The 25889-nt window shown below is 43.1% G+C and overlaps 2 protein-coding genes across 2 annotated transcripts in view; one reads left to right on the top strand and one right to left on the bottom strand.

The window, feature by feature from the left end:
* Window positions 1–25889, bottom strand: part of COL4A2 (collagen type IV alpha 2 chain) — a 384139-nt gene that overhangs the window by 246593 nt on the left and 111657 nt on the right. The gene's annotated exons all lie outside the window — the stretch shown is intronic.
* The window catches only part of COL4A1 (collagen type IV alpha 1 chain), a 148796-nt gene that overhangs the window by 70110 nt on the left and 52797 nt on the right, over window positions 1–25889 (top strand). Inside the window, exons 3-10 of the mRNA XM_059903176.1 lie at window positions 21871–21960; window positions 22066–22110; window positions 23157–23201; window positions 23309–23371; window positions 23852–23905; window positions 24056–24082; window positions 25406–25489; window positions 25576–25638. Coding sequence (XP_059759159.1) covers window positions 21871–21960; window positions 22066–22110; window positions 23157–23201; window positions 23309–23371; window positions 23852–23905; window positions 24056–24082; window positions 25406–25489; window positions 25576–25638 — 471 coding nt within the window. The remainder of the gene's footprint in view (window positions 1–21870; window positions 21961–22065; window positions 22111–23156; window positions 23202–23308; window positions 23372–23851; window positions 23906–24055; window positions 24083–25405; window positions 25490–25575; window positions 25639–25889) is intronic.

Here is a 25889-nt window from a genome sequence, read left to right as displayed (position 1 = left end):
CCCCCCATGCATCTTGTCACTTCCTCATATGAGACCCCAAATCGTGAAAGGGCAGAATGGGTGTCTCTCCGGAAGCCCTCGGGAGTTACTCTTTTCTTAAGCGGGGTCTCTCCTCGCTGCTGGCTATTTCCGAGGCGAGGGTGGGGGTGCGTGGGTGCATCTTGTTCCCAGGCCGCCTGTCTCCGGATGCAGGAGGCCGCGGAATGACGTCTTCTCTTCTACGTCAGGACGCCCCGCCTTTGCTCCTGGCCCACGGCGTGTCACAGGCGTGCTGCACAAATCCTTTCGCCACGGCTGCTGCGGGTGGTGAGCATTGCGTCCTGCCCCTCCCGACAAGGAGTCAGAGCCCCCGAGGTTTGGTGTCCGAATCCAAATATAGAGGCACTTGGTAAAGGGTAGCGCAGGCTCCTCCGCTTCGGGACCACACAGGCTGAGCCCTGGGCGCGCCCAGAAGGCCGTGACCTCGCACCGCAGGAGGCCCCGGGGGGCGTCCTGGCTTCCCGGGCTCCTCACCCGCTCTGGATGTGGGACGCACCGTTTGTGCAAGAGACCCTGACTTGACAGCTAATTGAACGCCCTGACTGCCAGGGCAGGAGTAATCTACGGCCGGGGAAACTTCCAGAAAAGCTAACAATAACATTCTGAAGTCCGTTTTGGGGTTATTGAAGCAGAGCGATGCTCTTTTTTGTGGACATTAGATTGATGATCTCTGCTGAGGACTCGGTCCTTCAGGCCCTTGTGGGTCCAGGGCCCTGAGGATGGGAGCTGAAGCTGAGATCTCGGGGTGCAGATCTCTTCCACCCCCAGGGCTCTGAAGACACTCCAGTGCCCTTAGACTTGGCCCCGAGTGAGATTCTCCCACTTCCCCGTGCGGGCCCCACCACACTCTCCTCCTTCCTTTCTTTTTAACAGTTCTGCTCTTCATGTCCCTCCCACCGGGCATTCCTGCTCCTTCCCCATGGTGATCGGGTTTGCCTTCTCCGCTCACCTGCACAGGTGCACCTGTTTTTTTATGCGGTGCCCCGTGGCATGCCTCTGGTGATGCATTTCCTGGGGCCTGCCTTCCTCCCAGTATCTCCCCAGCCTCTCCCCTGCATGCGTGTGCACACACACATGGGCATGCACACACGGGCTTGCACACACACAGGCATATGCACGCAAACACAGGCATGCATACACGGGCATATGCACACACAGGCATGCACATATAGGCATATACACACACACAGGCATGCACACAGGCATGCGCACACAGGCATATGCACACACACAGGCATATGCACACACACAGGCATATGCACACACATGCACACACACTTTTTACCTAGACACCCCCCCACCCCCAACACTGCCCTCCCCTATTGTCCCGTTGCAACCCTCCCTGCCCCGGCTTCCAGCCTGGGTCTTTTCCTCTTTCTGCATCGGCAGTGTTGAAGGTTGCCGCTTGGGACTCCTCCGGGATGTGGTGCTGCGGAAGTGGGCGGGGACACTAGGGGGACCAAGTTAGGAGGGTGACGTTAGAGCCGGCAGGGTGTGGGCCACGGCCACTTGAAGGTGAGACGCAGCTGTGCTCTCTACGGAAGCAGTGGTCTGGGGGGGCACCCAGATAGTGTGGGGCTCAGAGGGGGGCCCAGGGAGCCCAGACTTTACGTGGGGATGGGGGTTTATCTTGAGCTGCTTTTCGGGATGCAGGACACGCCTCACAGGTATTCGCCCTCTAAGGATGTGGTGCAGGGCGGCTGTGTTTATCTGTGCCCTTGTGATTGAGGTGTGTTTCTCCACCTGAAAAAAAGTCTAGGTCTTTTGATTTAAAAGTTGAAAACCTCCAGTAGGGAGGACATGGGCTCTGAGCTCTAAAACCTTCCAAATCAAAATGTCTACTAGCTCTGATTTCAGGCCTTCTCCGTAGATGCCAGAAGGTTCTTTAGAGCTTTGCTACTACTGGCCTTTCTAGGGTAAAATGTAATTTTACCAAAAGGAACCTTGGTACACAGTCTGTGTCACCTGTGGTGCGCAGGCAGCGTCAGGACGCCTCCGGTACGCAGTGTCAGGTCGCCTCCGGTACGCAGGCAGCGTCAGGAAGCCTCTGGTACGTAGGCAGCGTCAGGGCGCCTCTGGTACGTAGGCAGCGTCAGGAAGCCTCTGGTACGTAGGCAGCGTCAGGGCGCCTCTGGTACGTAGGCAGCGTCAGGAAGCCTCTGGTACGCAGGCAGCGTCAGGAAGCCTCCGGTACGCAGGCAGCGTCAGGAAGCCTCTGGTACGTAGGCAGCGTCAGGAAGCCTCTGGTACGCAGGCAGCGTCAGGGCGCCTCCGGTACGCAGGCAGCGTCAGGACGCCTCCGGTACGCAGGCAGCGTCAGGAAGCCTCTGGTACGTAGGCAGCGTCAGGGCGCCTCCGGTACGCAGGCAGCGTCAGGACGCCTCCGGTACGCAGGCAGCGACAGGAAGCCTCTGGTACGCAGGCAGCGTCAGGGCGCCTCCGGTACGCAGGCAGCGTCAGGAAGCCTCTGGTACGTAGGCAGCGTCAGGGCGCCTCTGGTACGTAGGCAGCGTCAGGAAGCCTCTGGTACGCAGGCAGCGACAGGAAGCCTCTGGTACGCAGGCAGCGTCAGGACGCCTCTGGTACGTAGTCAACGTCAGGACGCCTCTGGTACGCAGGCAGCGTCAGGGCGCCTCCGGTACGTAGGCAGCGTCAGGAAGCCTCTGGTACGCAGTGTCAGGACGCTTCTGGTACGCAGGCAGCGTCAGGACGCCTCTGGTACGTAGCCAACGTCAGGACGCCTCCGGTACGCAGGCTGCGTCAGGACGCCTCCGGTACGCAGGCAGCGTCAGGGCGCCTCCGGTTCGCAGTGTCAGGACGCCTCCGGTACGCAGGCAGTGTCGGAACGCTCCCTTAGTCTGAGGCATGGAAGGTCAGGCCATAACGGGCTCTTACTTCACAAGCAGACATTTCCTCAGCGTCGGATACTTTCTCAGTGATGTGTGCAGAGAAGAGGGGAATGTGATTCAGCAGCATTGAACTCCTGTGCCTTCCTCATTCATTTCTCGAGCCCGCTGTTGTGAAAGTTAACGTTTCTTCAGTCCCCTTGGCCAGCTGGTTTTTCTCCCCCTTTTCCGTTTTGAAAAATCACACAATACCTGCAGGGAAGTGTTCATGGTGGGGACTGGCTTCTGCTTTCCTCACGCTTGTGTGTTTCCCGCTTGCTAATCTACTCAGCTGTCTGTATCTCACGTGTGAAAATTTCCCGGGGGCCGAGAGGGCAGTGCTGGTGTGAAACAACTTTTCTGAAATCATCCTGACTTTCCGAAAGAACTGCTCTGATGGTCGCCCCCAGCCCCGCGACAATCGGTCAGGGGCCATCTCCTGGGTCTTATTACTGGGTAAGTGCCGAGAGCTAAAAGGGAGGGAGAAATAGATTGTAATTATGACAGTATTAGTGGGAATAACCATTCCTGTCCTTTCTGACTTATATGACGTTATAGTCTTAGCCCAAAGTGTCCATCTTTAATTTAAAATGAAAGTTCCCCAATCTGGAGGCTGTTCATCCTCTGGGGCAACGTTCCCTCCAAGGCCCACTCTTCACGGACGGACTCGAGGAGAAACAGGGGTGTCCGTGGTGTGAACGAAAGAGCTATGCTATGCGTCCGGTGATGCTTCAAACAAAGTAATCTACGCAGTGAGTAGAGTTTAAAATTCTGTTTTTTAAAAAAGGAATTTGCTTCCCTCCGTGACAGATTGGAACACGCACGCGTCGTTTTCCATCCTGTCATCTATTCTGCTCCCGACACAGGCACGTCTCCTGAGGTGTTTCTTGTGTGCGATCACATAATGAAGGAGACATTCTAGAAGAGAGTAGGTGATCTTATTTCAGAAGCAAATTACTTCTGTGTCTTGGATCTTGTGAATAGCGGTGCAGTGGACACTGGGGTGCATGTATCTTTTCTAATTAGAGTTTTCTCCGGATATATGCCCAGGAGTGGGATTGCAGGATCCTAGGGCAACTCTATTTTTAGTTTTTTGAGGAACCTAAACCATAATGGAAAAGAATATGAAAAAGAAGGTATATATAGGTGTATAACTGAATCGCTTTGCTGTATGGTAGAAATTAACACAACATCATAAATCAACTAACTAGTCGTCAATAAAATAAATTTTTTAAAAAAAGAAGCAAATCTCTTGTCCTCTACTCAGCAGCGATCACGTTCAGCTGTGATGGTGCAGCTCTGCAGGCAGTGGTGTCTGTTTCCGTAGTTGTGCCCCGTCCTGCTTTCCTGGAATCCCAGACCCCTTACCCGGTGGGTAACCCTAGAAGGGGGCTTCCAGAGCCCGAGGTCGCCAGGCATGACTGTCCTTCTGGAGCAGATTTAGGGGACCAGGAGGGGCAGGGCGAGTTCCAGCTGCATCCACAGAGCAGGACTCTGTGTGTCTCTTCATGAACCCCGACGTAGGGCCAGCTCCGGGTCGCTACCATATTTGTTATTCTGAAATTCTGGACCCAAGTAATCAACGGCTGTCTGTTTACATGGAGTATCAAACTACTGTTAGATGATTGCTTTTCATCGATTTCTTCACAAAAGGTGCTGATTCTCCCCGTGGAGAAGCATTGGGTTTGGAAACCTACTTATTCTTTCAGGGATGCCTCGTGGGCTCCCATTGGCTTGGAATTCCCGTGAGAGCTCAGGAATTATACAAAATTGGCAATTTTATATCTGGGGCAGGAGACAGGGAAGGCCGCTTCAGGGTACTTGACTGATGAGCCTCCTTTGGCCAAAGAGAAATTGGCCCTGTTGTTCTGTTGGATGCCGCAGACCCCCAGAGTGGGGAGCGAGAGGGGGCATTGCCGATGGGTGTGGCCTGACCTTCAAGCATCCCCCCCTTTTTCCCCCCAGTCTGTCTGGTCTCTCTAACACACTTACCCATTGGGTCTTCTGTCTTAAAATTGATTTTTTAAATTTAAATACAGAATACATGGGAAAATGTCACACATTTTGAAACTCTACGATCTGTCATCTATGTTTTATGAGAACATTAATACCACCTAATTTACAAACTGCAGTGTGATATGCCTGTTTCTGCAACTTAGCTCCTAACGAAAGAGTGTAATGTTTTAATCTATCAGCATTATGTAATTTAAAATAAAAAAGCAAGAAACTATCTTATAAGTCAAACATTTAATACCTCAGAAAAATAGATATAGTAAAATGGCATTAAATAAGATGCTACTAATTTAAATTTTTTAATAATTTGGCCATACCCCTCGGTAAAAATACATGTCCACATTATCTTTTGAAAACAGGTTGCCAAACAACATTGAGGTGAAGGGAAGCTTATTTTTAAGTATTTAAGAAGGAGCTATTTATTGTGTTAATTATGCACCCTTATTTTGCACTGACTGTGCAATTATATGCTTTTCTTATCGATTCAGTTTTAAAATCAATCTTGACCAAAAAAATCCCCTTCGACATCTTGCTTAATTTCTTTTCTTGCTTAATTTCTTTCCTTAATTTCTTTTCTTTCCTTAATGTTTTAAAAGAATTAACGGGGTTTACTGAAAATAGGTTCAAATTTGGTTATTAATTAGGATTGATCCAACCATGGCTCCTTCTAATTAATGAGGTTAAGCTAACACTGTGTTTTGTGAAACCTCAGGGTTGGCCCGTGTTGTATTGTATTGTGTGGACAGAATTGATTTGTCATGTCTTAACCTCCTTGGAACTGTTTGGATCTTTCAGGTTCTGAGCTTGATTAATGAAGTCTTGACATTACTGCAGCATGTTGGGGGAAATGTTATTAGCCATGTGATACAGTCAAGGAACTTGGTTGGAGGGAAAGGAAGTCATTCAGGGTCATCAACACACATGTGTATTCTCAGATCTTTACGGAGTAAAAAGAAGAGAAGGGTCCCGGAGCTCTTTCGTGTCAGCTGGTGATGTGCTGGCCTCAAAAAGACTCAGGCTGACACGGGAGAGTAAACACAATGTCCTGGGCTTGAACAGAATTAATATCCAACGTACTCATTAAGGAAAAAAATAAAAAACCTTGTGCATAAGATAAAGGAGGAATTTCTTAAAACTGTCATTTTTAAATACTCAAGAAATTCTTATTTTCCTATGTCAAATTTAGCCACAAAAACAAGGATGAGATACTTCACAGGTCATGACCGATAGGAACAAAAAAGAGATGACACGGCATTTTCATTCCCTTTTAAAATATTCTGTGGCTTTTTAGGAAATGCAGTTGGCCTGATAGACATAGAAACAACGATAAATGCAAAAGAGATGTGTTTACATAGACGACAGCCAGGAGGGTTTAGTTTGTAGGCATTTGTTCAGTGTTTCATGCAGTGCAGAGTAGCTCTGAAAACGCCATCAAATCTGACTCTTAAAAGATCCGATAGGGAAGAGGGGCAGGTGGAGGGGTCCCATCTTACACAGGGCAGAACGGATTTTCAGAGAGTCCAAGCGATTGGTGCTGGAGCCAGGATGGGAATCTTTCGGTTCCTAAGTCAAAGTTCTTTCCCCATCACATGGCATTGTCAGTCTACAGTGAGAACATAGAAAGTAGGATTCCCAAAAGCTCCGGTCGCAGAGCAGAGCAGAGGTGCCTATTTTTGGAGTCAGGTTTGAAAATGGAATTCCTAAACCTGCACTCTCTTGGTAGGTTTATATTATTTCCTATATATAATATAAAATATAATATAAAATATAATATAATAATATAAAATATAAATTATTTTATATTATTTCTTTGGAATCGTTAACATTTTGTGTTTCCTTATTCCTCATGAAAGCATTTAGTGAGCACCTACTGTGTACTGCTTGTGCTAGGTGTGAGGGCCCAGGGAATGCACCCTGGCAGGGGGGTACCCGTAAAACCCAATTTCAATAGATACTTGCATTTAACACATTTTTTAAGAAAACATTTTTTTTCTTAATTGCTAATTGGCAGTTTCTCTCAAGGTTAAACCTGAAGAATATCTTGCATGCTTTTTGTATTAGTAATTATAATCATTATTGTCAGGATAGTTCTTCTGCATTTTTCATATTTACTGTTAGCACAGACTTACAAAAAAAAAAGCCATGACCTAGATTGTGGCATTTCCTGACTTTTATGTGCCCTAATTTTGTTCAGGATGCACGCACTTCCAGGACCCTGTCACACACCCACGTTCATTTTCAAGTTCAAGTTAATAACATCCTTAGCTGTGGTAACAAGAAAACCCTCCGAGGACTATTTAGGCATTGTGCACTAACAGGTATTTCTAAAATTTGCTGATAACATAGAGTATGTCTCTTTAAACCTCAGGGTCATTGGTTTGAAGGTAGTGAACATAAAGCAAAGTGTCTTTTTGAGAAAAATGTATTTTTTCTTGTCTAAACTCAAAAAGCAGCTAACCTCCTGTTGCTATTTCATTTTCAATTATTTATGTTCCTGCAATCTCACTCCTTCCCCACAATCTTTAAGTTAGGAGGTAGGTTTTTGATAAATCTCATGGAACTTTAAAACACAGAAAAGGCACTTGTGCTGGTGAGTAAAGGTGCAATTTTGCAGGCAGGTTCTCAGCAGCTCCTAGGCCTCTGAATGGTTTTGTGCCACTCTGCTCTGGGCACTTTAGATAAGCCCCCCCTGCTGGGCCAGCGCCCAGCCTCCTTCCTGCAGTGTGCAACATACACAACCTTCCAGGGCCACCACAAGTGAGGTTCCAAGCTGCAGTCAGGCCCCTTTTATGTCTGTACTGCTTTTCTGCTTTGAAAGACAATTTTCAAGTCTATACTGTACTATGTAAGGTAATAGGTTTAGGCAAAAACATTCATGATTTTGATTTTCAAGAGCGCCCCATGCATGTCAAAACATTATTATCATCTTTCGGGGAAGCTGTTAAAATTTGGATGGACTTTTTTCCTTCGTAAATGGCAAAAATCAGGAGAATGGATTAAATTACCTTAAGTATATGTTTCCTATAAACTTGTAGTAGAAGGACCAAAGAAGATCCTTCATATAAATTTTAGTGGCAGTTGGATATTTAGAAATTTTTTTTTTTAAATGATAGTTATGTGCTAGGGATCGTAGGTAGTTGTTATTTCCTTCTTTTTCTTTCTTTCTTTCTTTCTTTCTTTCTTTCTTTCTTTCTTTCTTTCTCTCTCTTTCTCTCTCTCTTTCTCTCTTTCTTTCTTTATCTATCTATCCTTGGCTGTGCTGGGCCTTCGCCTCTGTGCGAGGGCTTTCTCTAGCTGCGGCAAGCGGGGGCCACTCTTCATCCTGGTGCGGGGGCCTCCCACTATCGCGGCCTCTCTTGTTGCGGAGCAGGGGCTCCAGACACGCAGGCTCAGTAATTGTGGCTCATGGGCCCAGTTGCTCCGCGGCATGTGGGATCCTCCCAGACCAGGGCTCGAACCCGTGTCCCCTGCATTGGCAGGCAGATTCTCAACCACTGCGCCACCAGGGAAGCCCTAGAAATTGTTTTTTAGAGACCTTCCTACTACCATATTTGTACCTGTTTTATGCATGTTTTATAGGATTTAATTTTTTCAACATTTACTATTTCCAGTCATTTAGAAAACTGAATTTACTTTTTCCCCTGTATTATTGTTAGATTCAATTCAAATACTCTAAGTTTAAAAAATGGGTGAAAAAAGCAATCTGAAAAGCATCCACAATTCACATTATTTTTAGGGTCACAGCATTTACCTGTCACTTAATAGCCTCAGCGCTCAGGTTACTAGTTTTATATTTAATTTAAATTACATTTTTAATTCCCATTAAAAGTCTTTCCCTTAGAGTTCTGTGTTGTAAGCCTTAAAAAACTGATTTCTCTTAGCTATGCCTGCACTAATATCTTCAATGGCCCTGAATATTTAATATTAATGTATTAAGATAATGAATATTTAAGAAAAAAGGCTGAATGCTTTCAAGGTCCCCTGGGGGAATTTTGATTTGGGGGGGGGGGGGGTGGGAAGCGTGGTCCCATTGCGCCCTCTAGTGGTGGGAAAATCAGAGCCCTTGGGGGCTTTTCGGACACGGCCATTTCAAAAGCTCATGCCTCCTTTATTGCCTCTTAATTTAATGGGATCAATTAGGTGTAAAAGTTCTCTTTGAATCACTTGGTGTTTAGGAGTCCTTCTCCAAGGAAGGGATGTTCAGCTGAGATTCCATGGATGTTCTGGGGTACTAGGGGACCATGGGGGTGGCGTGTGGGTACAGATATTTCAGGGGGCAGCGACCATCTGGAAGTGGGTTGGGTAACTGATGTCCACAGGTTTGAGGCACTGTTTGGGCCCGGGAGGGTGGTTGGGAGCCAAGACCTAGGCTGAAGCCCAGAGGATAACGGATGTCGGGGGAGGGTTATTGGACAGGGGTCCCCAGGAAAACCCATCAGGACATTTGAACCTTCACATTGAGATTTGAATGTATTAATAGAGCATGAGGCCCAGAAACACACCTGTTTTCCGGAGAACAAGCTCCCCTTGTTACTGTCTGATGGGGAAGTGGAACAAAGCTATCGATTAAAGATTAACTATATCAGGAAACGTATACACAAAATTGGACTCAATACACCCACCAGACTTTGGAAAAACATTATCAAAATATTTTGCTTCTTGCTAATTTGGGAAGCTGACTACTTCAGGGGAATAACTTTAAATATTTATACTTGAAATATTTTAAACAGATTACTGCTTTGGAATAAGACAACGAAAGCATTTTAGACTGATTTTTCAGAAAGAGCCTAAGAGACAAATGATTGAAGAAAACATTTGCCACTGCTTACAGCTTTAAAGTGTGTCCTCCATAAGTGATTCTTGGCTCTAATGAAGGAGAAGGGTCTGGAATTTATTTATAAGTCCTTAGAATCTTTGGAAAATTTTAAGGTTTTTTTTGCCACCAACAATTTGTCAGCACTCAAGTGTGCCTGTCGTTTTAGTAAGTTTTTTACTGGATCAGTGAAGCTGGACAGTTTGTTTGCTTTTAGCTGGCTTTCAGGGATGAGTTTTAAATTGTTGGTAGTAAGAATGCACTTAGGGCTCCTTCAAGTTCTTCTTGAGTTGAAGAATGGTTCTTTAGAAAGCGTTTTGTGAAAAACTCTTTATAATTCATTTTTTTTCTCCCCAGGTGATGTGCAAAGTGGATTTTTGTAGATCGGAAAGTATCCACAGTTTTATTTCTTGCAAATGTTGACTAGTCAGAAATATCTATTGTGTATCTCCTCCGTAACTGGCACCCTGCTAGTTTTATATTACGTATGATTTGAGCTTAGCTCTAAAAACCAACCTTCATGGCAATGTTGAAATTCTTAGAATTGTGCCAGAGTTCCTCGTGGGCTCAAATACTGTTTCCATATCAGGATTTGTCCAACCGAAATCTACCCTTGAACATGGCCTCTTGGAGAGGCTTGTGCATGAAGTGCTGTATCAGTGGGCAGCGTGGAGCTGATGACCCATCAGCCGGGCATTGGTGGACCTTGTCCATTAGATGGACTTATCCACAGGCGCTGGGATTTTTCTGCTCAGGAAGCCTGAGGCGGAAAGTCCAGTGTAAAAGCTGCAGTCCAGATGTGGGCAGAGAGAGAAAGGCTTTCCCATTTTACTTCCTGTCCATCCAGCAAGCTCCCTTTCCCAAACCTCGGCACTGTGTCTGCCCCATTTTTCATACAAAGCTGATTATCTGCAGCTTCAGAAGTCTTGGGAGCAAGTCCCTACAAGCCTGGTGATGGTCAAAGCGGGGAGTGTTGAGAGGCTACGTAGGGTCTGCTTGCCCAAACCAACTCGGTGGTTTAGGCAGAGTGGGTCCAGGAGGCTCCTAGAGAAGAGACTGGATCTTACAGTACACGAAGGTCAGGGATTAAGGAGCCTTTTTTTCCTTTTTAACACTTTTCTGCTTTTCTGATTCTTCTCATTCTTTGAATGTGTAAAGATGGGGAATGACCTCATTTCTAGGAAAAAACCTCTTAATTGCCCATCTCTCCCCACCCTCACATATAATTGCTAAAGCTCTTGGCATATACCCACATTTCCAATGGAGACCACTATGTAAAGATTCCTCATATTGACCATATCAAGTGAAATATCACCAAATCTTGAGAGAGAAAATGAGACTTTGGGGAAGAAGATAAAAAACATAAAACCATGCTTTGGGTGCATGATTAGTTTACTCTTTCGTAGTTTAATATTGAAATGTTAAATGCATGAAACAGTAGTAATGATAGAGCGATTATGTGAAACAGTCTTCAGTATTATGTTTAAAGAAATGTAGTTAATTTTTTTACTGAAGTATAGTTGATTTACAGTGTTGTGTTACTTTCAAGTGTACAGCAAAGTGATTCAGTTATCCATATATATATATACACTCTTTTTTATATTCTTTTCCATTATGGTTTATCTCAGGATATTGAATATAGTTCCCTGTGCTCTATGGTAGGACCTTGTTGTTTATCCATTCTATATAGAATAGTTTGCATCAGCTAATCCCAAGCTCCCACTCCATCCTTCCCCCAAATGTAGTCTACTTTATTTTTTTATTTTCTTTTTATTGAAATACAGTTGATTTACAATGTTGTGTTCATTTCTGCTGTACAGCAAAGTGACTCAGTTATACATATACATATTTTTTCCATTACACTTTATCATAAGATATTGAATATAGTTCCCTGTGCTCTACAGTAGGACCTTGTTGTTCATCCATTCTATATAGAGTAGTTTGCATCAACTAACCCCAGACTCCCCCTCCATTCCTCCCCCAAACGTAGTCTACTTTCAATTGACACATACGTTCTTTTAACGTTCCAGGTATATGTCTCGTGGGGCAGAGGAGAGTCAGTGTTCGCATCTTCTTCTTAGGAAAACCAGGCCTTTTCAGGGTTCTGGTTGTGTATTTCCTCCCCCTCTCCTCTCCTCTGCACGGGTGGCAATATTTCTGCCATAATGTCAAGCTGCATGGTGTGGATGAAGCCCAATGGGGACTCATCCCAGAGCTTTTCCATGACCCTGTGACACTAATCGGAGTCTTCCCACCACTTTCCCAGCAGTATTGGTATTCAGGAAATGGGCCTGCAGATGTCTGATTGTTGCTGGGCTCAAGGAATTGGACTTGTGGAATTTTTGGCTCAGTCCTGAAGTCACCCATTGACTGTGACCCGTCATCTGAAATAGTTTCCCCATCACTGAATGCTTGGTGAGCTCTGGCTCCAAATGTGAATACTTTCGTTCCATCAATTATTTGCAGTTTTGCTTGGAAATGGAAATCTCAAGGCACCAGATGACAGAAGGGGAGAGCTGATTCAGTATCATGTCCTGCCCACACTGTCTCTCCCTGTGGCTTCTTTGGCCAGTGGTGGTATGTTAGCCAGTCTCCGTGGTGCCCACAGGGCTTTGGATTGGGAAGGGGAGGCCTGGGATCCCCTCCTGCCCAGCAACCATATTTTACTCCGTTTTAAAGCTTTTAGGCTATGTAGATAGAATCCTACCTCACCCTAAGTCCATGTGATGCTACTGGGTATTTCATCATCCAGTTACCAACTTTAACTGAGTCAAAGTTTGTGCCAAACGCCGAGTGAATAAAAAATATCCCTGCCTTTAAGTCCTTACTTCCAAGAGACGGACACCCAGCTGCAGAATCTCTGCAATCAACATCCCTTGTTGGGTGCGTTCTGCTTTCTGATGGATGAACAAGCACATGTAGATGGCTCTGCCCAACAAGTTGGTCCCCCGTCGAGAGGGGGCTCAGGTCTCGGGCAGCATCTTTCCTTGGGCATGAGTGCACTGTGAAGATCCATGATGATATTATTTTATTTTTATCTTTTATTTTTATCTTTTTGGCCGTTCGGGTCTTAGTTGCGGCACACGGGATCTTCGTTGCAGTGCACGGGCTTCTCTCTAGTTGTGGCGCACGGGGTTCTATGTAGCTGTGGCGTGCAGGCTCCAGGGCGCGTGGGCTCTGTACTTGTGGCACGCGGGCTTTGGAGTTGAGGTGCGTGAGCTCAGTAGTTGTGGCACGCGGGCTTAGTTGCCCCGCGGCATGTGGGATCTTAGTTCCCCGACCAGGGATCGAACCCACGTCCCCTTCATTGGAAGGCGGATTCTTCACCACTGGACCACCAGGGAAGTCCCGATGATCATATTATTATTATTATTTTTTGAATTTTAGAATTTTATTTATTTTTTATACAGCAAGTTCTTATTACTCATCTATTTTATACATATTAGTGTATACATGTCAATCCCAATCTCCCAATTCATCCAGCACTACCCGCCCCCCAACACTTTCCCCCCTAGGTGTCCATATGTTTGTTCTCTACGTCTGTGTCTCCATTTCTGCCCTGAAAACCGGTTCATGTGTACCATTTTTCTAGCTTCCACATACATGCATTAATATATGATATTTGTTCTTCTCTTTCTGACTTCCTTCACACTGTATGACAGTCTCTAGATCCATCCATGTCTCTACAAATGACCCAATTTCGTTCCTTTTTATGGCTGAGTAATATTCCATTGTATATATGTACCACATCTTCTTTATCCATTCGTCTGTCGATGGGCATTTAGGTTGCTTCCATGACCTGGCTGTTGTAAATAGTGCTGCAATGAACATTGGGGTGCATGTGTCTTTTTGAATTATGGTTTTCTCTGGGTATATGCCCAGTAGTGGGATTGCTGGGTCATATGGTAACTCTATTTTAGTTTTGTAAGGAAGCTCCATACTGTTCTCCATAGTGGCTGTATCAATTTACATTCCCACCAACAGTGCAAGAGGTTTCCCTTTTCTCCACACCCTCTCCAGCATTTGTTGTTTGTAGATTTTCTGATGATGGCCATTCTAACTGGTATGAGGTGATACCTCATTGTAGTTTTGATTTACATTTCTCTAATGATTAGTGATGTTGAGCAGCTCTTCATGTGCTTCTTGGCCATCGGTATGTCTTCTTTGGAGAAATGTCTATTTAGGTCTTCTGCCCATTTTTGGATTGGGTTGTTTCTTTTTTTAATATTGAGCTGCATGAGCTGTTTATATATTTTGGAGATTAATCCTTTGTCTGTTGATTTCGTTTGCAAATATTTTCTCCCATTCTGAGGGTTGTCTTTTTGTCTTGTTTGTAGTCTCCTTTGCTTTGCAAAAGCTTTTAAGTTTCATTAGGTCCCATTTGTTTATTTTTGTTTTTATTTCCATTACTCTAGGAGGTGGATCAAAAAAGATCTTGCTGTGATTTATGTCAAAGAATGTTCTTCCTATGTTTTCCTCTAAGAGTTTTATAGTGTCCGGTCTTACATTTGGGTCTCTAATCCATTTTGAGTTTATTTTTGTGTATGGTGTTAGGGAGTGTCTTAATTTCATTCTTTTACATGTAGCTGTCCAGTTTTCCCAGCACCACTTATTGAAGAGACTGTGTTTTCTCCATTGTATATCCTTGCCTCCTTTGTCATAGATTAGTTGACCATAGGTGTGTCGGTGTATCTCTGGGCTTTCTTTCCTGTTCCATTGATCTATATTTCTGTTTTGTGCCAGTACCACATTGTCTTGATTACTGTAGCTTTGTAGTGTAGTCTGAAGTCAGGGAGTCTGATTCCTCCAGCTCTGTTTTTTTCCCTCAAGACTGCTTTGGCTATTTGGGGTCTTTTGTGTCTCCATACAAATTTTAAGACTTTTTTGTTCTAGTTCTGTAAAAAATGCCACGGGTAATTTGATAGGGATTGCATTGAATCTATAGATTGCCTTGGGTAGTATAGTCATCTTCGCAATATTGATTCTTCCAATCCAGGAACACGGTATATCTCTCCATCTGTTTGTGTCATCTTTGATTTCTTTCATCAGTGTCTTATAGTTTTCTGAGTACAGGTCTTTTACCTCCTTAGGTAGGTTTATTCCTAGGTATTTTATTCTTTTTGTTGCAATGGTGAATGGGATTGTTTCCTTAATTTCTCTTTCTGATCTTTCGTTGTTAGTGTATAGCAATGCAAGAGATTTCTGTGCATTAATTTTGTATCCTGCAACTTTACCAAATTCATTGATTAGCTCTAGTAGTTTTCTGGTGGCATCTTTAGGATTCTCTGTGTATAGTATCATGTCATCTGCAAACAGTGGCAGTTTTACTTCTTCTTTTCCAATTTGTATTCCTTTTATTTCTTTTTCTTCTCTGATTGCCGTGGCTAGGACTTCCAAAACTATGTTGAATAATAGTGGTGAGAGTGGACATCCTTGTGTTGTTCCTAATCTTAGAGGAAATGCTTTCAGTTTTTCGCCATTGAGAATGATGTTTGCTGTGGGTTTGTCATATATGGCCTTTATTATGTTGAGGTAGGTTCCTTCTATGCCCACTTTCTGGAGAGTTTTTATCATAAATGAGTGTTGAATTTTTTCAAAAGCTTTTTCTGCTTCTACTGAGATGATCATATGGTTTTTCTCCTTCAGTTTGTTAATATGGTGTATCACATTGATTGATTTGCATATATTGAAGAATCCTTGCATTCCTGGGATAAATCCCACTTGATCATGGTTTATGATCCTTTTAATGTGTTGTTGGATTCTGTTTGCTGGTATTTTGTTGAGTATTTTTGCATCTGTATTCATTAGTGATATTGGTCTGTAATTTTCTTTTTTGGTAGTATCTTTGTCTGGTTTTGGTATCAGGGTGATGGGGGCCTCACAGAATGAGGTTAGGAGTGTTCCTTCCTCTGCAATTTTTTGGAAGAGTTTGAGAAGGATGAGTGTTAGCTCTTCTCTAAATGTTTGCTAGAATTCACTTGTGAAGCCTTGTGGTCCTGGACTTTTGTTTGTTGGAAGATTTTTAATCACAGTTTCAATTTCATTACTTGTGATTGGTCTGTTCATATTTTCTATTTCTTCCTGGTTCAGTCTTGGAAGGTTATACCTTTCTAAGAATTTGTCCATTTCTTCCAGGTTGTCCATTTTATTGGCATAGTGTTGCTTGTAGTAGTCTCTTAGGATGCTTTGTATTTCTGTGGTGTCTGTTGTAACTTCTCCTTTTTCATTTCTAATTTTATTGATTTGAGTCCTCTCCCTTTTTTCCTGATGAGTCTGGCAAATGGTTTATCAGTTTTGTTTATCTTCTCAAAGAACCAGCTTTTAGTTTTATTGATCTTTGCTATTGTTTTCTTTGTTTCTATTTCATATATTTCTGCTCTGATGTTTATGATTTCTCTCCTTCTACTAACTTTGGGCTTTGTTTGTTCTTCTTTCTCTAGTTCCTTTAGGTGTAAGGTTAGATTGTTTATTTGAGATTTTTCTTGTTTCGTGAGGTAGGCTTATATTGGTATAAACTTCCCTCTTAGAACTGCTTTTGCTGCATCCCATAGGTTTTGGATCATCGTGTTTTTGTTGTAATTTGTCTCTAGGTATTTTTTGATTTCCTCTTTGATTTCTTCAGTGATCTCTTGGTTATTTAGTAACGTATTGTTTAGCCTCCATGTGTTTGTGTTTTTTACTTTTTGTTCCCTGTGATTGATTTCTAATCTCAAAGCATTGTGGTCAGAAAAGATGCTTGATATGATTTCAATTTTCTTAAATTTACTGAACCTTGATTTGTGACCTAAGATTGATCTATCCTGGAGAATGTTCCGTGTGCACTTGAGAAGGAAGTGTAATCTGCTATTTTTGGATGGAATGTTCTATAAATATCAATTAAATCTATCTGGTCTGTTTTGTCATTTAAAGCTTGTGTTTCCTTATTAATTTTCTGTTTGGATGATCTGTCCATTGGTGTAAGTGAGGTATTAAAGTCCTCCACTATTACTGTGTTACTGTCGATTTCCTCTTTTATAGCTATTAGCATTTGCCTTATGTATTGAGATGCTCCTATGTTGGGTGCATATATATTTATAATTGTTATATCTTCTTCTTGGATTGATCCCTTGATCATTATGTAGTGTCCTTCCTTGTCTCTTGTAACATTCTTTATTTTAAAGTCTATTTTATCTGATATGAGTGTTGCTACTCCAGCTTCCTTTTGATTTCCATTTGCATGGAATATCTTTTTCCATCCCCTCACTTTCAGTCTGTATGTGTCCCTGGGTCTGAAGTGGGTGTCTTGTAGACAGCATATATATGGGTCTTGTTTTTGTATCCATGCAGTGAGCCTGCATCTTTTGGTTGGAGCATTTAATCCATTCATGTTTAAGGTAATTATCGATATGTATGTTCCTATTACCATTTTCTTAATTGTTATGGGTTTGTTTTTGTATGTCCTTTTTTTCTCTTGTGTTTCCGGCTTAGAGAAGTTCCTTTAGCATTTGTTGTAGAGCTGGTTTGGTGGTGCTGAATTCTCTTAGCTTTTGCTTGTCTGTAAAGCTTTTGATTTCTTCATCGAATCTGAATGAGATGATTGCTGGGTAGAGTAATCTTGGTTGTAGGTTCTTCCCTTTCATCACCTTAAATATATCGTGCCATTCTCTTCTGGCTTGTAGAGTTTCTGCTGAGAAATGAGCTGTTAACCTTATGGGAGTTCCCTTGTATGTTATTTGCCTTTTTTCCCTTGCTGCTTTCAATAATTTTTCTTTGTCTTTAACTTTTGTCAGTTTGATTACTATGTGTCTTGGCGTGTTTCTCCTTGAGTTTATCTCCTGGGACTCTCTGCGCTTCCTGGACTTGGGTGGCTATTTCCTTTCCCATGTTAGGGAAGTTTTCAACTATAATCTCTTCAAATATTTTCTCGGGTCCTTTCTCTGTCTCTTCTCCTTCTGGGACCCTTATAATGCAAATGTTGTTGTGTTTAATGTTGTCCCAGAGGTCTCTTAGGCTGTCTTCATTTCTTTTCATTCTTTTTTTTTATTCTGTTCTGTGGCAGTGAATTCCACCATTCTGTCTTCCAGGTCACTTATCCGTTCTTCTGCCTCAGTTATTCTGTTATTGATTCCTTCTAGTGTATTTTTCATTTCAGTTATTGTATTATTCATCTCTGTTTTTTTGTTCTTTAATTATTCTAGGTGTTTGTTCTTTAATTCTTCTAGGTCTTTGTTAAACATTTCTTGCATCTTCTTGATCTTTGCCTCCATTCTTTTTCCGAGGTCCTGGATCATCTTCCCTATCATTATTCTGAATTATTTTTCTGGAAGGGTTCCTATCTCCACTTCATTTAGTTGTTTTTCTGGGGTTTTATCTTGTTCCTTTATCTGGTACATAGCCCTCTGCCTTTTCATCTTGTCTATCTTTCTGTGAATGTGGTTTTTGTTCCACAGGCTGCAGGATTGTAGTTCTTCTAGCTTCTTCTGTCTGCCCTCTGGTGGATGAGGCTATCTCGATCATATTATTTTAAAATAATAATAAAAATAATTATTAATAATAATAAAATAATTATTTTTTAATTATTTGAAAAAATAATTCAAAATTTGACTAAAAGATAGCAATCCCATGTTGGCTATTGAAACAAGCATAATAGGCCTCTGACAGTAAGATTTTTGAAGACTGCTTACTCTAGATATATTTTGTGTTAATTTCAGTTTTTGTTGTTGTTAATGATGTTAATCCTGTATTATCCTTAGAACCTTCACACTATTTCGACCTCACCATCCTGCGGGCTTTATCGGTATTTGGATTTTTGACTAAGATTTGAAGGGGACTATATTCTAGCATTGGCTTTCCATCATGAACTTGTTTCTACAGGTATTTTAAGAGGAGGGGAAATAATTGGGTATTACAAAAAAGACTCTTTTATTCCCACATTGTATGGATTTTTTTTTTAAAAAAGGTATGCCCTTCTCTAGATAATAGATGATGCAAAATTTGTAAGATGCTCCATGCATGAAAGCCTATTTCATGCCTAATTTAGAGTGGCTAATTTTGATGCCAAGATTATTCTCCATGGCTGTATTCGTTCGTCTTTATAGCATTGTGTTTTTCTCTCCTCAAATTCTGAATTTCATAATTTGAGGATATAGTGATAGTCACTTCCATGGTTGGTATATAAACTTTTTTTAAATTAGTACAGTACACTGCACTGACGTTCACGTGTTCATGAATAAAACCGTTAGATGCAGTTGCCTCAGAACATTTTGGGTAGTATTGTACAAGCTTCTCTTTCTCATTCTCCACTTTAAGTTCTTGCTGCTGTGGTAACAGTGGTTGTGGATCTCACTTGGGCCGCCATGTCGTCTTGGACCTTGCCTCCAGCACATCACGGGAAAGAGATGACTAAGGGGTCCTGTTTCTCGGTGATTTTAACTCTGTACATTCAGCCTTGAACCCCAGCGCACGAGTGGTCACAACTGCGGAGTCTGGCTTAGAAAGGACCGGCATGAAAAGCCTTTGCATGATGTGCCCAGCTCTTTGCTTTTCCTGTAACCCTCGTGGAAATTTGCTGAAAACTTGGAAGAAGAATTGGGCCCACGTGCAGCGTGTGCTGTTTGCCAGCTAATTGTATAGCTGACTGAATGCTTATCCTGTCTGTTTGCTCTACTCTGGTGCCCAGAATAGCCTTGGACGGGGTACGGGATATTAGATTATTCATGTGCACTTTTGTCTGAACAAAAGATTAGGAAACAAAAAAAAATATGTGCGAGATGGCAAGAGCCATGTCCACGGGGGAGTCACTTCCTCTTTAGCTACTTAATTTCAAAACTCTTGGGATACGGAGCTTGCTTAAGTGTTCCGGTGACATTTGGGAAAGAATGTGGCCCTGTGGTGAAAGCCAGGACTGGGAATTCAGATTTCTGAATTCTGTTCCCAGGAGCACGCAGGGGTCACCCAGTGACATGTGATGCATCAGTGAAGCATCGGAATCCTAATTTCCCTATCTGTGAAATGGACATAAAAGGGGCTAACTCGATGTGGGTGAACTATTTAATATTTGCTGGGAACCAGCTTGCTCTAGTGACCTAGAAGAAACACAGACGGAGGTAGAGGTTGACCTCATTTCTATTTGTGGCTTTAGTGCTGACTCAGTGAGAAACTTGTAGAAATCAGCTAATCTGGCTCTGGGTCTCCATGCAGTCCACGATGAAAATGAGAATTATAAAATCTTATCTGCACTGGGTCTCCTAGTGACACTGCCGATATTAACTAAGTACTAAAAATATGCCACCAAATGAGTTAGGAAGCTTTTCTGCTGATGTGCCTTTCATATTTCCTTCCCATCTCATGCCAGGTTATTTGAGGATACTCAGTTCAGTGTTCACATTTTTTAGCCAGCAGTTCAATTCTATTTTGGGTAGAATTTTCCCACATCTGAATCAAGGGAGGAGGTTGATATGATGTCAGAGTACAGTCCGTCTCCAGCGCCAGGATTTTGTGCGTTTGTATCTGCTGTTATTTTAGGTTAAGAATGAATGTATTTAAGTAGCTTTACATTTGAACAAGTCTTGGTCTGAGAATGTTTTTCTTTCCCGGGCCTCAGGGAGTACGAGCCAGTGTTCTGTGTCAAGTCCTATGCTGGGCTCTGGGGAATATTAGCATCTGTTCTTCCTGGTTGATCCCTGGATGCAGCTGGTCCAAAGGGCTGGGCCAAACTGCAGGGCTTAACTTTCTTTACTCCATTTAGTATCTGATGGTCTCCTCTAGAGTTTGAAATAATCTCTTTCCCATTTATTCACACACTGTTTCTGGCTTCCTGCCTTTTACACTTCCAATGACTCCCACGATCTGTGGAGGCCCAGTGGTTCGAGACCCAAGTTCAGAACCACGTTTCTGCATTTCAGAAAATGCAACAGACACACAATTCACCAGCAAGTTCTGGGACTGGCTGAGTGGTTTGGAAAGAAGGATGACTTTGGAAGTTTGGGTTCTGTGTCCTTTCATTTATGCAATGTTGAACAACTTTAAGTAACTCTTGGTAATGTGCTATTTGGGGTGGTAAATGTTTATGTGATGTAATGTATAGCTTGTCAGTTTATTTTTTACTTTGAACTAACATAACTGTAGGGAAAGTAAGGAATCCTGTCTGTAATCTCCAACATGCCTTCTGTTTTTGAAAATTGGCTAAAGATGCGTACTTAATCTACCCAATTTATATTGTGAGGTTGCACCGAAGTCCACATACTGTGAAGAGAATAGGTTTTCTTGAATTCCTGTCCTGATTTGGGGCTGTTTCATACTGGCAAAAAGTGTGGCCGTCTTCCTCAATATCCTTAATCAGGCCACTGGGTCACGGATGCTTGCAGAGGAAACTATTTCTTCTTCTTAGTGTCTTGTGCTCACATGGCCTAGATCTCCATTCTCTGACATCCAGCCTGAATTGTCTTTGCCTGTCTCTTCACACGTTCATTTTCCTTTCATCCTTCACGGGCCATCTCAAAGCCAGAATCACAGTCTTTCTGAATTGCAGCCACGTGTGTGGACCCTAAATAATATTCATTATGTTAAGAATAAATTTTATTTATTTTTGCTCCACGAGGGCAGAGACCGTAATTAAACCTCGAGCCTACCTTTGCAAAAAAAAAAACCCAGTTTTTTTAAGAGATGCTTATGAAAACCCATCGTCAGACTGTTGATTGCACAGAAAAGTCTCAGCATCTTGCGCTGAAACTGCCACCGTGAGCTCTGCCTACACACCTCCTAAAGGGGAGCCTTGACTGATGTCTGCTCGCAGAATCTCAGCGCTGTGTCTGCCGACAACAAGAAGATTCCACTCATCAAATGAGGTTGTAAGCCATTCAGTGAAAAAAAATCCCCAGCTATCCGTGATTTTATTTCCCCAACAAATTACTTAGCCTTTAGAATATAGTACATAGAAAGCATTGGGCCAGGGATCACATATGAACATCCCTGCCCTCAAAAGAGCTAAAAAAAGAGCAGAGAAAAGTCTCTGAGATGGGACGTAGGTGGCAGCATCTTTTTTCAGATGCTCGTGGTAGGCTGGCTGCTGGATGACGCTGAGTGAGGCTGGTTTCTCCTTCCACCTGCCCTTGGTCTGACTTGCTCCTTCGTCCTCTGCAGGGAGAAAGAGGTCTCCCAGGGTTACAAGGTGTCATCGGGTTCCCGGGAATGCAAGGACCTGAGGGGCCGCAGGGACCACCAGGACAGAAGGTGAGCTTGGCTGTCGTGGGCGCAGGGGGTCGGAGGAGTGGACTTTAAGATGATCTGTGTTGCTTTTGTGACGAGTGGTCATCGTGGCATGTCTGTCTGTTCCAGGGTGACACCGGAGAACCAGGACTGCCGGGAACTAAAGGGACAAGAGTGAGTACGGTTGTCATTAAGTTGGTAATGACTGTGGGTGGGATCTGATACAGCGGTGCTTCCAGGGGGAGGGCTCTTCACCCTCCCCACCCCCAGACAATCCCGAGGGGCACCCTGTCCCCTCCTTCCTCTGCGCCCCCCTCCCTCTGCCTCTGTCCTCGGAGCTCAGACAGCGCGTGTCCTGGGCACGAGGGCCCCGGATGGGTGGAACCCGCGTCCTGGACCTGCAGCCCTGCCCCTGGAGCTGCTCACTTCTTGTCCTTTGTACACGTGCTTTCTCTCCTCTCTCCTTCCTCAAGGATTCCTGCAGGCGTATTTAATTGGGGGAGGGGGGATGACACACCTACAGATCTTTGAAGAAAGATGTCTTCATTTAATGTGAAAAGTGGTAACGTGTTCAGAGCTACACTTCCTCTTCCTTCTTCAGAGTCTGCTTTCTTTGCTACTCCCATTCCTGGGACATGCAAGCAGGGAGACCTTTGAAAGTAGAAAAATAGGAAGACACTGTAAAATGTAAACATTTTAATTCTGTTATTGTTACTTAGTGGAAAGGGAAGTGTGCCCGATAACCTGCCTTCCTGGGTCTTTAGGGCACAAGATAGGGGATAACATTGTAACTGTCTGGGATGGAGAATATCTGGATTTCAGCCAGAAATAACTTTGATTTTCTTCCCTCAATGAACTGATTTATGCCATACACTCTACTTCCCAACTGTTTGAGATTTTAATGTAAATTTATCTATCTATCTATCTATCTACCACCTAGAAATTACAAAGGATGAAATGAGGGCAGAGTTATTTTGTGGGTGTGCAGCCTTGATTTTAGAAGTATTTAATCGTCAGCTTTTGATGAGGAAGAGTTGCTACTGAAACGCCAGGCCGTCTGGCTCCCTGGGCTAGGCCCTAAGACGCCTCCCTCTCTGCTTAGGGTCGATGTTCCAAATGTCAATAATTAGGGTCCGACATCCTCAGCCAGGGGGATGCAAGTGGAAGGAAATGATGTTCTCCCACACTCAATGAAAACTTTTTCATCTCCATCCTTACAGGGACCCCCAGGAGCATCTGGTTACCCTGGAAACCCAGGACTTCCTGTATGTATAAAAAAGGCACCTGCTTCCTTTATAAGACGTTTGATGTGGGTTATGGCAACATCAGTGATTTTTCTGATTTGGCTACTTGTTCACCTTGTTATTTGCAGGGTATTCCTGGCCAAGATGGTCCTCCGGGTCCCCCAGGTATCCCAGGATGCAACGGGACGAAGGTAAATTTAGAACCGGGAGCCTCCCTGCTTGGCGCGCGTTTATCTAACTTTGCACCTGGAGAGGTCAGGCAGAGTTGTCCCGTGAACACAGTTTTAATTGCCACAGTTGGAAAGTTCCTCGTCTTACACCTTTCTTTATTTGGTGAGGAAACACTGTTTTCCCACGTTTAATGTTCAGGAAAGACATCATTGTGCCTTTCTATTTAGTAGACTTTTATTCTAAAATTGCCTTAACCACTAAATTTCTCACCTATAATCTATTACTAAAGCAAATAAGAAAATGCTATTATTAATTCTTGTCTCTATTAATTAAATTCTCAAATATTATATTTCTTCTATCATGAAGCAGCACTGAGCAATATAGCTTGTAACAATTTTTAGAAAATGATTTTCACCAACAAATGAAGCATGCCTGAAGGGTAGGATGGGGTAACGGATGGGAGCACGGCCCTTGAGAGTGACTGTCTGCTGTCCCCCCAGGGTGAGAGAGGGCCTCTGGGGCCTCCGGGTTTGCCTGGATTCGCTGGAAATCCCGTGAGTATTGGGCTGTTACGTAAGAATTTCTTCAGTGCTAATTTCTCTCTTCTCATTCCATTGCCTTTCTTTTCCTTTTTTTGCCCTCATATCATAATGCTAATGTTGTTTTGAGAAAAACAAAACTAATACCAACTTCTTCTTTTCTAGGGACCACCAGGGTTACCGGGAATGAAGGTACGTTATTTTATTTTACTGGATTCATTCCAGGCTTCTGTTTAAAACAGATGCCATAAAAATAACTTTACTTTAAATCACTTTGGTTGATTGATTGCCTATTAACCTATTTGTCTAAACTCTGCTACATTAAAAGAGTACTTAAGTCCTATACACAGACTTAAATTTTAGAATCTAAAGTTTCAACACTAGGCACAATTTCTGCATAGGAAATAAGCAGTGATGGGAAGCATGGTGTGATGGGAAATATTAGTGATGGGATGTGAGTCCCTGATGCTCCTTGTCCAGAACCGTGGGTGGAGCTGCCAACAGGACTCTGCAGAGAAACAGAACCAGTAGGACGTGCGTGGGGATGTTTGTGTATTATGTGTGTGCCATATGTATACAACATACACATATAAGGATAGAGTGAGTGAGTGAGAGAGGGAGATATAATTAAAATATATATAATATATTTTACAGATTATATAATACATAATATATATTATTGTATATCAATTATATTATATGTTGATTTATATTATATAATATATATAATACATAATATTATATATTTTAATATTTAGTTATATTATATACTCATTTAATTATATATTTCAATATATAATATAATTAAAATATATTGAGATAAAATAAATTACTTATTTTAAGGAGTTACGTGATTGTGGGAGTTGGATCCCCACAATCCGTGGGGCAAGGATGCAGGCTGGAGACCCAGGGAAGAGCGATGGTCCAGTTCAAGGGCTGTCTATAGCCAGAGTCCGCCTTCCTCACGGGAGTCCGTCTTTTTTCTCTTAAGGCCTTCAACCCATGGGGTGGGCCCCCCACCGTGGAAGGTCATCTGCTTTACTTCAAAGCTACTGATTTAAATGGCCATCTTATTTAAAAGTACCTTCACGTCAACCTCAGACTGGTGTGTAACCAAGTATCTGGGTACTGTGGCCTGGCCATGTTGACACCTAAAACGTATTCTCACTGCTTTTCTGAACATGATCGTGCTGGGTCTTTTCTTGAAAGATAATCCTTCTGTTGTGAGAACAGCCTGTGGTCACATAGCCTTTGGACCAGAGACTGGGCCCCTGTCTAGAACTCCTCCTGCCTGGGGCCCCGTCATGTGGACGCATCACACATCCTTCTGTTCAGTGGTCTACACGTTCTGTCCTGGTTGCAGCCCCCTAATGTTGGTCATTAAGACAAATGAACCCAGGAGACGGCCGGTCTGTTTATTCCAAGCTTAGACAGAGGCTAAACCCCATACTTGGGCTGCATTCTCTTTACATAAATATCAGTATTTGTGACTTTATCTTATTTTTCATCCCTTAGGGGGATCCAGGTGAAATACTTGGCCATATACCAGGGACCCTGTTGAAAGGTGAAAGAGGATTTCCTGGACCCCCAGGAGCACCTGTAAGCATTTGCTAAATAATGATGAGCACATGCTGAGTCTCCTCCTGGTTTGCATTTTAATTCTTTTCTTTCTCAACGAATTATAGGGTTCGCCAGGACTGCCAGGGCTGCAAGGTCCTGTTGGCCCCCCGGGATTCACTGGACCGCCAGTAAGTTTGGGGGGAATATCCCTCGGAGGCATTCAGAGAACAACTGTGGTGAGGCGTGAAAATACATAAAATGGAAAGAAAACTTTACACAGTGGCGGTCTCTCTTAATTTGGATGCGAGAATGAGCTTCTATCTTTTTAAAAAAATTTTTATTGGAGTATGGTTGATTTACAGTGTTGTGTTAGTTTCAGGTGTACAGCAAAGTGAATCAGTTATACATATAAGTATATCCACTCTTTTTTTTAGATCCT

This window comes from Balaenoptera ricei, chromosome 18 (assembly GCF_028023285.1).
Source record: "Balaenoptera ricei isolate mBalRic1 chromosome 18, mBalRic1.hap2, whole genome shotgun sequence".
NCBI classification, from domain to species: domain Eukaryota; kingdom Metazoa; phylum Chordata; class Mammalia; order Artiodactyla; family Balaenopteridae; genus Balaenoptera; species Balaenoptera ricei.
Note: the sequence above shows the minus strand (reverse complement) of the source record. Positions and strands in the feature narration are given on the sequence as shown.